The sequence below is a fragment of the Elgaria multicarinata genome, chromosome 6 (assembly GCF_023053635.1).
Source record: "Elgaria multicarinata webbii isolate HBS135686 ecotype San Diego chromosome 6, rElgMul1.1.pri, whole genome shotgun sequence".
In the NCBI taxonomy this organism is placed as follows: Eukaryota; Metazoa; Chordata; class Lepidosauria; order Squamata; family Anguidae; genus Elgaria; species Elgaria multicarinata.
The window spans coordinates 9,031,220-9,044,096 of NC_086176.1; the positions used below are offsets into that span (position 1 = coordinate 9,031,220).

At 47.5% G+C, this 12,877-nt stretch overlaps 1 protein-coding gene and 1 non-coding gene across 3 annotated transcripts in view; both read left to right on the forward strand.

Moving 5' to 3' along the window:
• Positions 1-12,877, forward strand: part of CHD4 (chromodomain helicase DNA binding protein 4) — a 29,000-nt gene that overhangs the window by 7,252 nt on the left and 8,871 nt on the right. The window contains exons 8-32 of one of the 2 annotated variants that reach the window (XM_063128977.1): positions 156-291; positions 705-886; positions 995-1,234; positions 2,251-2,454; positions 2,546-2,751; positions 3,136-3,267; positions 3,481-3,577; positions 4,403-4,594; positions 4,687-4,887; positions 5,054-5,191; positions 6,701-6,822; positions 6,939-7,112; positions 7,474-7,615; positions 7,984-8,115; positions 8,245-8,362; positions 8,525-8,649; positions 9,104-9,368; positions 9,471-9,643; positions 9,818-10,001; positions 10,104-10,190; positions 10,659-10,747; positions 10,907-11,040; positions 11,796-11,940; positions 12,131-12,296; positions 12,634-12,782. In XM_063128977.1, coding sequence (XP_062985047.1) covers positions 156-291; positions 705-886; positions 995-1,234; positions 2,251-2,454; positions 2,546-2,751; positions 3,136-3,267; positions 3,481-3,577; positions 4,403-4,594; positions 4,687-4,887; positions 5,054-5,191; positions 6,701-6,822; positions 6,939-7,112; positions 7,474-7,615; positions 7,984-8,115; positions 8,245-8,362; positions 8,525-8,649; positions 9,104-9,368; positions 9,471-9,643; positions 9,818-10,001; positions 10,104-10,190; positions 10,659-10,747; positions 10,907-11,040; positions 11,796-11,940; positions 12,131-12,296; positions 12,634-12,782 — 3,933 coding nt within the window. The remainder of the gene's footprint in view (positions 1-155; positions 292-704; positions 887-994; positions 1,235-2,250; positions 2,455-2,545; positions 2,752-3,135; positions 3,268-3,480; positions 3,578-4,402; positions 4,595-4,686; positions 4,888-5,053; positions 5,192-6,700; positions 6,823-6,938; positions 7,113-7,473; positions 7,616-7,983; positions 8,116-8,244; positions 8,363-8,524; positions 8,650-9,103; positions 9,369-9,470; positions 9,644-9,817; positions 10,002-10,103; positions 10,191-10,658; positions 10,748-10,906; positions 11,041-11,795; positions 11,941-12,130; positions 12,297-12,633; positions 12,783-12,877) is intronic. The other variant, XM_063128978.1, reaches the window with a different exon arrangement.
• Positions 12,333-12,468, forward strand: LOC134400995 (small Cajal body-specific RNA 11). Its single transcript, XR_010025627.1, has one exon. It is a non-coding gene; the product is annotated as a small Cajal body-specific RNA 11 (non-coding RNA).

Here is a 12,877-nt window from a genome sequence, read left to right on the forward strand (position 1 = left end):
GTGAGTTTTTCTTTTTCTGGTAAGAGGGTGCAGAGGGTGGGAGTTTGCTCCTGCCCACTAGGTCTTTTGCAAATTGAAGCCTGGGGGGTGGTTAATAGGCATTGCGTCTCTCTGCAATCTGTGTTCATCTTCTTTTTTTCCTGTTTGTTCCTCAGAGTGAGGAGGATGACCTGGATGTTGAATCAGACTTTGATGATGCAAGTATCAACAGCTACTCTGTGTCAGATGGATCTACAAGTCGCAGCAGCCGCAGCCGCAAGAAACTAAAAGCAGGAAAGAGGAAAAAGAAAGGTACTGAACTCTGCTCAACTGAAAGGGAGCTCTCTGGAATATACATGTGTGGGGAGAGGGGTTTCATGATGGCAAGTATACGTGGGGCTGAAACCAAATGTATTACGAAAATTTGCTGCTGTCGTTGAACATTTGTGTTTCTTTTTTCAAAGAGAAGGCCTGCTGTGAGATTGATACTTCGAGGAAATATTTATTGGGTCCTTGTATATAATAAAATAGCCGCTTGGCTGATCCAACTCTTGGAATCCAACTATGAGATCCAAAATGCCGCCTCTGCAGCCGTAGTGATTGAACTGTAAATCGTTGCTATCTAGATAGTGCTCCGTGGCATGAGGCTGAAGTATTCTTGTTGCTTGAAGAACTCACTGCTTGCGTAACTGTTTAATGCATTGTCCGCTATCCTGCTTCACTAGGAGAAGAGGATTCTGCTGCAACTGTTGATGGCTACGAAACGGACCACCAGGACTACTGCGAGGTGTGCCAACAGGGGGGAGAGATCATCCTGTGTGACACTTGCCCTCGTGCCTATCACATGGTTTGTCTGGATCCAGATATGGAGAAAGCACCAGAGGGCAAGTGGAGCTGCCCACACTGTGTGAGTTTTGGGTTCTATTATGTAGTTAGAGGACTGGGAAGGTAGTGTCAGGAAGATTACTTGCTAGGACTTCCGTCATCTTGGTCTAATAGTTTCCCTCTCCTTTAGGAGAAAGAGGGTATCCAATGGGAGGCCAAGGAAGAGAACTCTGAGGGCGAGGAGATCATGGAGGATGCTGTGGGAGACGCAGAGGAGGAGGATGATCACCACATGGAGTTCTGCCGTGTCTGCAAAGACGGAGGAGAGCTGCTCTGCTGCGACGCCTGTCCTTCTTCGTACCACATTCACTGCTTGAACCCCCCTTTGCCAGAGATCCCCAATGGAGAGTGGCTTTGCCCACGGTGTACCGTAAGTGCCTGTGCTCTTTCACAAATGGGGAATTTAAGCTGTGTCACCGACTGTGGAAATGCCACCAGTGAGAGAGAGCTTTAAACCAAGGTGCCTTAATTTGAAATTCTACTCTAAAAGTATTTCACTGCATTTTGGGGAACTGCTCTCTGGGCAGATTAAATTTTGTGATCAAAACTGAGACGTGGCTGTCTTTATCTGCAACAGCGATTGGTTTTTGCAAAGAAATAATAATAAAAAAAACCCAACGTTGTGAACTACTAGATCACTAAGGGCAGCCAAGACCCAATGGTTCAGATGTAAACAGGAAACATTTCCTGGTGCAGGGGTTCATTGATTTTGAGGATTTTAGGCAAATACAGGTATAGGGAACAACTATTAATTCTATAAGCCTTCAGATCAGTATGCACGTGGAATTTAGCACCATCAACACCACCCTGAGTTGAAAACACATGCAAAACTGTCTGTCATCTATTTCTTCAAATTGTTCATCTGTTGTAAGCTGTCTTGACTGCTGGAGATGTTTTATATAAACGTTAACTCCAGTTGTGAGCTCCCTGTGATCTGAACACCGAGATGCCTTCTCTGTCCAAAAGCAGGCAGGTTCTTTTGAAGAAATATCCAGCTGGGGGCTAAGGCTGGAGGGCACCCCCCCCACCCCCTTCCTAAGACCAATCTTTGTCCTGCCTCCATAGTGGGCACTTCCAACTTCTTGACCTTATTTTCACTGCTGTTTCAGATTATTGGAGGTACAGAATAAACCTTATTTTTGCTAGGGCTCTGTGGATTGTTCTTCTTGACATCATTAATTCTGAAAATGAGTGTGAATTTAAACTTACAAAAGTTAGCGTGCCTTTGGGAGTAATATGCAAACAGATTCAGCTTTCCTTCCTGAAACTGTAGCTGGTAATGGAAATACTTGGAAACTCCATCGAATAGTGAAGGGATGGGGGCAGAGGGGAAATTTTGTGTGTGTGAGGGGAGTGATTTCTAATGTCTCTGCCCACCTTCTCCAGTGCCCACCTCTGAAGGGCAAGGTGCAGAAGATCTTGACTTGGAAGTGGGGACAACCCCCGCTACCCACGCCAGTGCCACGGCCAGCTGATGCAGACCCAAACGCACCTTCTCCTAAGCCCCTGGAGGGAAGACCCGAGCGACAGTTCTTTGTCAAATGGCAAGGCATGTCCTACTGGCACTGCTCCTGGGCGTCTGAGCTGCAGGTAAGCAGAGGGGGTCTTCACCAGGTCAGAACAAAGGCGCTCGCTAACCCCGCCTCAAGACAGCGCATAACTGTATCTGTTTGTGCCCCAGCTGGAACTGCATTGCCAGGTAATGTTTCGCAATTACCAACGTAAAAATGATATGGATGAACCGCCTTCAGGAGACTTTATGGGGGAAGAAGAGAAAAGCCGCAAACGCAAGAACAAAGACCCCAAGTTTGCAGAGATGGAGGAGCGATTTTACCGTTACGGGATCAAGCCAGAGTGGATGATGATCCATCGGATTCTTAACCACAGGTAAGGAGAGAAAAGAGATTGCTGTTTTCCAAAAAGGAACGTGAAGTCCACACACTGGGAAAGCATTTTGCCAGCTTTGTTTTCCATGCAAAGGAAGAACTCAGGACCTCTTTGGGAGCTTATTCCAAAGCTTTGGGGGTACAGTCTGGAGGCCCTGATTCTTGTGGTTTGATTTAACTCTGCAGAGATGGTCATCGGGGTGGCTCTAAACTGTGTTCCTATCATAGTGGCTTTTTATGCAGTTGAAGAAGAAGAAGAAAACCCATGCACATGTGCTTTCTGTGGTTCCATTCATTAATTGGAAAGAGCAGGAATAAGAGGACCAGGTCAATGTTTTGCTTCTGTAGGTAGGCTTGTTTATATCTGTGTCTGTTCTTCCTCCAGCGTGGATAAGAAGGGGAATGTTCACTACCTTATAAAATGGAGGGATCTACCATATGATCAGGCTTCTTGGGAGAATGAGGAGGCAGAGGTGCAGGATTACGACATCTACAAGCAGGCATACTGGAACCACAGGTAAGAACCTGCATTGAATTCTTCATTGAGCAATGGAAAGCAGAGGGGGACGTCCAGTTGACTCCTACTGGTTGGTAATGTGAATTTCTTTCTGAAAGGCGTGGGACTCTGTACCAATCTTGTCACTATTGCTCTGGAAAGGAATATTGTTTCTCCATCTCCCTGCTATCGCCGCTCAGACTGTTCAACTTGTGTGGCTCTTTTCCTGCTCAGGGAGTTGATGAGGGGTGAAGAAGGAAGACCTGGCAAAAAGATAAAGAAGGTGAAGCTGCGGAAACTAGAGAGGCCCCCGGAAACACCAACAGTAGATGTGAGTTTGATGGCTTCAGTGGTGGGGCAGTGAGGGGAGAGAGGGGAGCGGACATAGTAGCTCTGCAGCCTGTGTGTTCAGGGTGGGAGAGAACACTTTGTACCCGTTCTGTAGCTGAAGTGAGAAAATGTGCATCTATAGGAGAAGGCAGTACTGAACCAAACAACACCCCTCCCTGCGTTCAGCCTGAGCTAAGATTGTGCTCCGCTGCTGCTTGGTACCATCAAATCAGGTTCAAGATTCCACACAAAGCATAGAAATTACAAAGGCTTGCCATGGTGGTCGAAAGGCACTGCGGAAGTATCGTTATAACGTAGCAAGATGGGCTGTGGAGGAAAGTGGGAGCGATGCTCCCTCTGACAGTTATTTGGAAGACTTTTTGCTGGGGACGGAGGAGGGGGAAATGGAGGTGCAGGGCCCAATTCACTATCCTTGTATAAAGGGGAATTTACTTCACTGCAAGGATAAAGTAATCTTTGCCAGAACGGGAGATCTGATCGACTGAGCTCTCAGTTTCTACCAGCAGTCCACGAGGTCCTCTATAGAACCTAGAATTTGCACAGTTCCTGACGAATGAAACTGCTCTGACTATTCTCCCAGCTGCAGTTTATCTTGTTCATCATACTAACATCAGTTTCTTTATGGCTCTAACTCTTGTTCACACGCCTGTCCTACCTTACCAAACAAATTTCACAAATGGGGAACATAGGCATATTTAAATAAAACACACTGTACGCCTGTGCTTTGATGTACTTGGCACTGGCATCAGTATGCACATGGGATCTGTGCAGAAATCAGAATTTCAACTTCTTTTCTACTTGGCAGCCTACAGTGAAGTATGATAGACAGCCTGATTACTTGGATGTGACTGGAGGAACCCTGCATCCTTATCAGCTGGAGGGCCTGAATTGGCTGCGTTTCTCCTGGGCTCAAGGCACAGATACCATCCTGGCTGATGAAATGGGCCTGGGAAAGACTGTACAGACAGCTGTGTTTCTGTATTCTCTTTACAAAGAGGTGAGATTCCAGTACGCCTTGAAGTGTATATATAAAACATTTCAGAAGTCTGTTTCCTGCAGTCTTACATCAAGGGCTTTATCTGACCATAGGGACATTCTAAAGGACCTTTCTTGGTGAGCGCTCCATTGTCCACTATCATCAACTGGGAGAGAGAATTTGAAATGTGGGCCCCTGACATGTATGTGGTGACTTACGTTGGGGACAAAGACAGCCGGGCCATCATCCGTGAGAATGAATTTTCCTTTGAAGACAATGCTATACGTGGGGGAAAGAAGGCCTCCAGGATGAAGGTATTATGGCAAACTAACTTGTTTGAGAATGTTGCAGGATTCTGAATGGATCCTAGAGTTTTCCCAGTGAATTATGTGTTTGGGAAGTCTGGGTCTGGCCTGGAGCCTCACCTTTTCTTCGGTTCATTTTCCATGAAAGACTAATGTTTTCCTCCAATCCTTGCAGAAAGAGGCATCTGTGAAATTTCATGTGTTGCTCACTTCCTATGAGTTGATCACGATAGATATGGCCATTCTGGGCTCCATTGACTGGGCCTGCCTTATAGTGGATGAAGCGCACAGACTGAAGAATAATCAGTCCAAGGTAGGGATAAATTGCTTCACCATTGGAATCTTTGCTGTTTTATGTCTCAGATTACAGAGGCTTCTCTAGATGAGAATTTTCTCTCTTTTTCCTCCTGAGCTGTCATCATTAACAAGCTTTTCAGGCATTGCTTGTCACTTACAACCTCTTTATGCGCTCTGTGTGTAGGTATGTTCATATGCACGCAGGGCTGGCACTTCCATAGAGGCCAGTTAGGTGGCCGCCTAGAGCGCCAAGGTAAACACCCCCGGAAGTCGCCCTCCCAGCCTTCCGCCCTGCTCCCCAGCTTGGCTTCAGCTGGGGGCTCCCAGCCAAACCCAAGCTGGGGGCAGGGACGGGCAGCTCCATGTTCTGACATCCGGCGTGCGCCGGACGTCAGAACATGGAGCCGTCTAACCGCCCTCCCCCAGCTTCCCGGCTTGGCTTCAGCTGGGGGCTCCCAGCCACACAAGCCGGGACGCGGTGCGGGGGGAAGGAACGGCTCCACGTTCTGACTTCCGGCGCGTGCCGAAAGTCAGAATGTGGAGCCGTCTGACTGCCCTCCTCCAGCTTCCCAGCTTGGTTTCAGCTGGGGGCTCCCAGCCAAAGACAAGCCGGGACGTTGGGGGGGGGGGGGCGAACGGACAGAAGGACTTCAGGAGGACTTCAGCCAGGAGGACTTCAGGTGAGGGACAGGTAACCTGTCTCTGCCTACCTGGGGAGGGGGGAATATGGTGGGGTGGTGGTGAAAGCAGCTCACCTTGCCTAGGGCGCAAAAAAGCCTGGCACCAGCCCTGTATGCACGCCAGTTTAGATTTAGGTAACTGTGTTAACATGTTATGATATTTTGGTGTATGATGCACAGCTCTTCTTCAATTTTGTGCCCTATTATTACAGTTTTGTAGGAGTGTGTTACACAAGTCCTGTTGCCTTTACTAGCGCAAGATGGAATAATAAAGTGATGTTTACCTGAAGAGTCTTGGTTTTAAAAACAACAAAAACCCTCTATATTAATTTTAGTCACGTGTTTGTTTTCTGTTGAGCCTCGTGTGGCGCAGAGTGGTAAGCGGCAGTTACTGCAGCTGAAACTCTCCCCACGGCCTGAGTTCGATTCCAGTGGAAGCTGGTTCTCAGGCAGCCGGCTCGGGTCGACTCAGCCTTCCATCCTTCCGAGGTCAGTAAAATGAGTACCCAGCTAGCTGGGGGAAAGGTAACCATGACTGGGGAAGGCAACGGCAAACCACCCCGCTACGAAGTCTGCCAAGAAAACGTCAGCGGAAGCAGGCGTCCCTCTAGGAGTCAGCAATGACTCAAGTGCTTGCACGAGAGCGTCCTTTCCTTTCCTTGTTTTCTGTGTTGTGTTTGGAACAGTGTGGTACTACTCAACTGGTATTAATGCATATTCCTTAAAATGTTATTGGGTTATTGTAGCTTTATATAAGCCAAGAACTTGCTTGAAGAGTGGAAACAAGATGAGGATTTGAATGGATTTCTCTTTTTCTCTTTCTTTCTTTCCCACACTTCCTTCAGTTTTTCCGGGTGCTGAATGGCTACTCTCTTCAGCACAAGTTGCTGCTCACGGGGACCCCTCTGCAGAACAATCTGGAGGAACTGTTCCACCTCCTTAACTTCTTGACACCAGAAAGGTTTCAGTAAGTCTTGCAGTGCACATGAGCACAGCCTGCCTCTTGGCTGTACAATTCTCAGTTTTCTCTCTCCCCCACCCACCCCCACCCCTTTCTGAGTGTCTGTCTGAATTCATTCACAGCAATCTGGAGGGCTTCCTGGAGGAGTTTGCAGACATTGCCAAGGAGGATCAAATCAAAAAGCTTCATGATATGCTGGGCCCGCACATGCTGAGGCGCCTGAAGGCCGATGTCTTCAAGAACATGCCTTCCAAGACGGAGCTTATTGTCAGAGTGGAACTGAGCCCAATGCAGAAGTGAGTGTGGGAGGGTGGTCCACTTCCTCTTCGGCTGAGCCTAGTACCCTTTTGTTGTGTATCCCGAAGCTTAATACGGTTGAGCCTGGTGCATCCCTCCTACGTTGTTTGATTCAGGATGCTGATTTAGAATTATGTTTTTGATATTCAGTTTCCTGCTGCCAGTCTGTCTCCCTTGCTGATTAGCTGCATAAAATAGATTTTTACTGGCTGTCCTTCATGTCATCTGAGTGGGTGGAGGATGCAGGGAGAACCCTGCCTCTGTATGCAGTTCTGAGGTTGATGCTAAGTGTCTGTAGCAGGCAGGTCTTGTGTGAAAAGGAGATTGGTCGACAATGTGAATGTGTTAATATTTTTACAGGAAATACTACAAATATATCCTGACAAGGAACTTTGAGGCACTGAATGCTCGGGGTGGTGGCAACCAAGTTTCTCTGCTCAATGTGGTGATGGATCTGAAAAAATGCTGCAACCACCCGTATCTCTTCCCTGTAGCTGCTATGGTAGGTTCCTGTTCCCCCAGAACCTTGTTTGAAAACACACATTTGCATGCCTGTGTACACAAACAAACGCTGTCCAAAGTCTGAATTTTTTCAAGTTGGGAGGCTTTCTATTTCTCACAGTGTTTCCTCTTTCGCGGAACATTGGGGGTTTCCTTCAGGTAAAGTTACAGGAATTGGAAGCTGCAAAAATAGTGAGAACTACCAGATCAGAATAGACAATTTTAAATGGAATTGAAACTCTACGTAAGGCTACTGGAGTACCTATTGGATAAGTAAAGCTGTCTGATACTTGTGGGTAATAACTTAGGCAAGACCAAGTCCACCTCTTCAACCCCGCGCCCACCTTTTCTTTTCCTTTTCACATCCAGGAAGCACCAAAGATGCCCAATGGGATGTATGATGGCAGTGCTCTGATCCGGGCCTCTGGGAAGCTGTTTCTGCTCCAGAAGATGTTGAAGAATCTCAAGGAGGGGGGCCACAGGGTGCTGATTTTCTCTCAGGTAACCAAGAGCAGCAGTATCTTCTGACTAGGAAGCTGTCCGCTTGGGGGAAGCTGTCCTGATGGTGATGGATTAGCTGGGTGTATTTTGTGCATCTTCACTCCAGTTAATTTCTCTGTCCTTTTTCAGATGACTAAGATGTTGGACTTGTTGGAAGACTTTCTGGAACATGAAGGATACAAGTATGAGAGAATCGATGGTGGAATCACAGGAAATATGCGCCAGGAAGCCATTGATCGCTTCAATGGTATGGATACATTGGAGAACATTCCTCATTCAGTTTCCCTTGGGGTGAACTGGGGCTCTTTTCTACCCCCACCCCTTAGTCCACTCGGAGAACCCTATGAAAATGAAGCACGGGGTGTTCCAGGCTTAAGACATCTGAGGGTATCTTCTCTCCTCTCTCTAGCTCCCGGTGCTCCGCAGTTCTGTTTTCTACTTTCTACCAGAGCTGGAGGCCTTGGCATCAACCTTGCCACTGCAGACACAGTGATAATCTATGACTCTGACTGGAATCCACACAATGACATCCAAGTGAGTTTGAACAGCAAGATAAAAATCTCCAAGATAGAATCTCAAAAGACAATAGCCCTATTCAGGCATTCATTTTTTGTGTACCGTCAACTTGTGACAAGAGGGAACATTCCAGCCCTGCCCCCTCCTTGCACGTTTCTATCACCCTGTACTTGTGGAGGGCACGTGTCTGAGCGGGAGAACCTCCTGTATCCGTGGAGGCTCTCCACACAATCCGAGGCCCTGATATTTTAGCATCCTGGATTATGTAGAGAGCTTGCACAGAAAGAGGAGTCCGCCTGTTCAGCTGTCACCCCTTGAATAGGGCTAATGTGTTAAGATTGAATAGAAGATGAAACAGGTGTAAACATGTGGACCATGAGAAGGCGAGGAAATTGAACAATCGAAAGACAGGGAGGAGAATTTACTGAATTGTGGAAGACTTCTTTTCATTCTTTCCTCCCTTTTCTGTCAGGCCTTCAGCCGTGCTCACCGAATTGGGCAAAACAAGAAGGTGATGATTTATCGCTTTGTCACACGAGCCTCTGTGGAAGAGCGAATCACACAAGTGGCCAAGAAGAAAATGATGCTGACCCATCTGGTTGTGAGGCCAGGATTGGGCTCCAAGACCGGTTCTATGTCAAAACAGGAACTGGATGACATCCTCAAATTTGGTACTGAAGAACTTTTCAAAGATGAAGCTACTGAAGGTGGTAAGAATCTACGCAATGTGACACAAAGTGAGTAAAGCAATTAACTTTCCTTTGGCTATTGCTTTTGCTTTGCCCCCTCCTAGCTATCCAACAGCTCCTCAATTACAGCAAGTCTATGCTCTCCTCTAGGTGATAACAAGGAAGGTGAGGACATCAGTGTCATCCATTATGATGATAAGGCAATTGAACGTCTGCTGGACCGGAACCAAGATGAGACAGAGGATGCTGAGCTTCAGGGCATGAATGAGTACCTGAGTTCCTTCAAAGTGGCCCAGTATGTGGTGCGTGAAGAGGAAATGGGGGTAAGTGTGACTTGACTGCTTCGGCTTTTGTGTTCGTTGGTACAAAGGACCCCCCAGATCAGGAATTAAGGCTACTTACTAGGGAGTAGCATCCATTGAAGGCACTGGGGATTACTCCTTAGTAAATATGCATAGGGTTGCGCAGCTCTTACTTTTTTGATGTTCCTGTGGCAGGAGGAAGAGGAAGTTGAACGAGAGATTATCAAACAAGAGGAGTCGGTAGACCCAGACTATTGGGAAAAGCTACTTCGTCACCATTATGAGCAGCAGCAGGAAGACCTGGCCAGGAATCTGGGGAAGGGCAAACGCATCCGCAAGCAGGTCAACTACAATGATGGTTCACAGGAAGACAGAGGTAGTTGTGTGTGTGTGTGTTGAAGAAGAAGAAGTAGTGGAGGTGAAGTGGTTTAAAAGGCGTGGCTTTTTGCAGGCAACTTACTTGAGCATTTTGTCTCTCCAGATTGGCAAGACGACCAGTCAGATAATCAGTCCGATTACTCTGTGGCCTCTGAGGAAGGAGATGAAGATTTCGATGAGAGGTCAGAAGGTAGGTTGTGATGAGGCTTTTTGCACTTCACTCTGATTCTGGGAAAGCAAAATGGCTAGAAGAAACGTTGAGAGCCAGTGTGATGTAACCATTAGAGTGTTGGCTTAAGAGTAGTGAAGTCCAGGTTCAAACCCTCACTCAGCCATGAAGGATCACTGGGTGATCTTGGGCCTAACTAGGTCTACAATATATCTCAGCTTTTTGTGAGGATAAAAGGTGGGGTGGGGGGACTTATACGCTCTTTTGAGCTCCTTGGAGGAAAGAAAAGATATAAAATTGAGTAAATAAAAGAAATAAGACAGAAGCTTTGCATATGCTTTCCCCTCTACGTATAACCGCCTAGAGAGCTTTGGCTATTGGGTGGTATAAAAATGTAATAAATAAATAAATTTTCCAAACACCATCTGATTTTGAAATATTTACCTGTGTTGAATTTTGCTGCTCCTACCTACATTTTTGTCTTGCCAGCTGCTCGCCGGCCTAGCCGCAAAGGCTTGAGGAATGACAAAGACAAACCCCTTCCCCCACTTCTTGCCCGTGTGGGAGGCAACATTGAGGTAATTGAATGCTGCCCTGGACAGTTTTATACTGATGAGGGCCGTAGACATTTTCTAAATAAATAAAATTAATCTTATGCAGGGCACTTCAACCTGCGTACTTGATGCAAGGCTAAATCTAAAAGTTTTCCACCCTTGGCCCCGGCTTTCCCTTTTCAGGTTCTGGGTTTCAATGCTCGCCAGCGGAAGGCCTTCCTTAATGCCATCATGCGCTACGGGATGCCCCCTCAGGATGCCTTTACTACCCAGTGGCTGGTGCGAGACTTGCGTGGAAAGTCAGAAAAGGAATTCAAGTGAGTCTGTGCAAGGATGGAGGAGGAAACACAGGAAAAAGGGAGGTGTTCAGAGGAGGGCAACCACAGGGGTCTGGAAACAAAGCCCTATGAAGAGAGACTGAGAGAACTGGGCATGTTTAGCCTGGAGAAGAGAAGATGGAGGGGAGACATGATAGCAGTCTTCAAATACTTAAAAGGTTGTCACACAGAGGAGGGCCAGGATCTCTCCTCAATCCTCCCAGAGTGCAGGACATGGAATAACGGGATCAAGTTAAAGGAAGCCATATTCCAGCTGGACATCAGGAAAAACTGTCTGACTGTTAGAGCAGTACGACAATGGAACCAATGACCTAGGGAGGTTGTGGGCTCTCCCACTCTAGAGGCCTTCAAGAGGCAGCTGGACAACTATCTGTCAGGGATGCTTTAGGGTGGATTCCTGCATTGAGCAGGGGGTTGGACTTGATGGCCTTATAGGCCCCTTCCAACTCTGCTATTCTATGATTCTATGGCAACAAATTCCGCTGAGCCTTGAGTGGCAGTAGGGAGGAGGAGTGGCAGAATTTAACAAGCAGAGCCTGCAGAGAGAAGGCCACAGGAGCCAAAGCAGTCTGAGTGGAATCAGGGATCCTGGCGCTCAAGAACGTCCACACAAGAGTTCTTTGGCTGTTGGTGGGGAATAACTTTGATGTGATGCCAATGCTGCTACAGACTGGAAAGGGGTCACTAAGTTGTTCGAAGTTGGCGTTAAGGCTTCCCCCCCTTTCCTTCCACAGAGCCTACGTCTCTCTCTTCATGCGTCACTTGTGTGAGCCAGGAGCAGATGGTGCGGAAACGTTTGCTGATGGGGTCCCACGTGAAGGTCTGTCCCGACAGCATGTTCTCACTCGAATAGGGGTCATGTCTCTCATACGTAAGAAGGTGGGTACTAAAATAAATTTCCTATCTATCTTGTAGAGACAAGGAAACCTTTTAGAGGGTCCTGAGCCCCTCATATGCATTCATCCTTTCCCTCCCAGCTTCTCTTCAGAATCCATCAAGTTGAAGTTATGTTTCATTGGTTCTGATTTTGAAGGATTAAAAGCACTTTCGCTGTTTCATGTTTTCTTAGGTGCAAGAGTTTGAACATGTGAATGGTCGCTGGAGTATGCCAGAACTAGCGGAGATCGAGGAGAACAAGAAGCTTTTGCAGCCCAGCTCACCTTCCCCCAAAACCCCAACTCCCTCTACTCCTGGGGATACACAGCCCAACACCCCTGCCCCTGTTCCTCCACTTGGTGAGAGCCTTGAGTTTGTGTCTGTCTGAAAGTGCCCCGTCCAGCCTTCAATTACTGCTCCTCTTGCCAAAGTTGTGGTAGAGGGCTTGGGGCGGACGTAGATCAAACTGTCTCTTAAATTAGGAGGGCTTCTTGGAGCATTGAGCTGTCCTCAAGGGCGGAAGAGAACACCCATACGGGATGTTTGTGTGGGAGGGGAGGGCTTATACACCCACCCACCCCCAGCATTAGTGCCTCTGGAGCTCAGAGATTAGGTATGGAGATACCCCAGTCTCCTGAGAGTTCTAGAGGAAGAACTCACTGATTTACCCCCACCCACCCCTTGTGCCAATTATAGAGGAGGCCGTGAAAGTGGAAGAGGGAACTTCTACCAAGGATCCAGGGGAGCCCACAGAACCTGAGAAGGAAGCCAGTCCCCCTGCTGCTGCTGCTGCTGCTGCTGCTGGAGCAGCAACGGCAGCATCAGAAACTGAAGTCCCTGCTGAGGTGAGTGGTCAAGTATTGTTAAGAATACAAATTCCTTCTGGTCATTCTGAAGGTTCTTCAGTTTTCAAACGTTGATCTCTTCTGGCCTTGTTGTC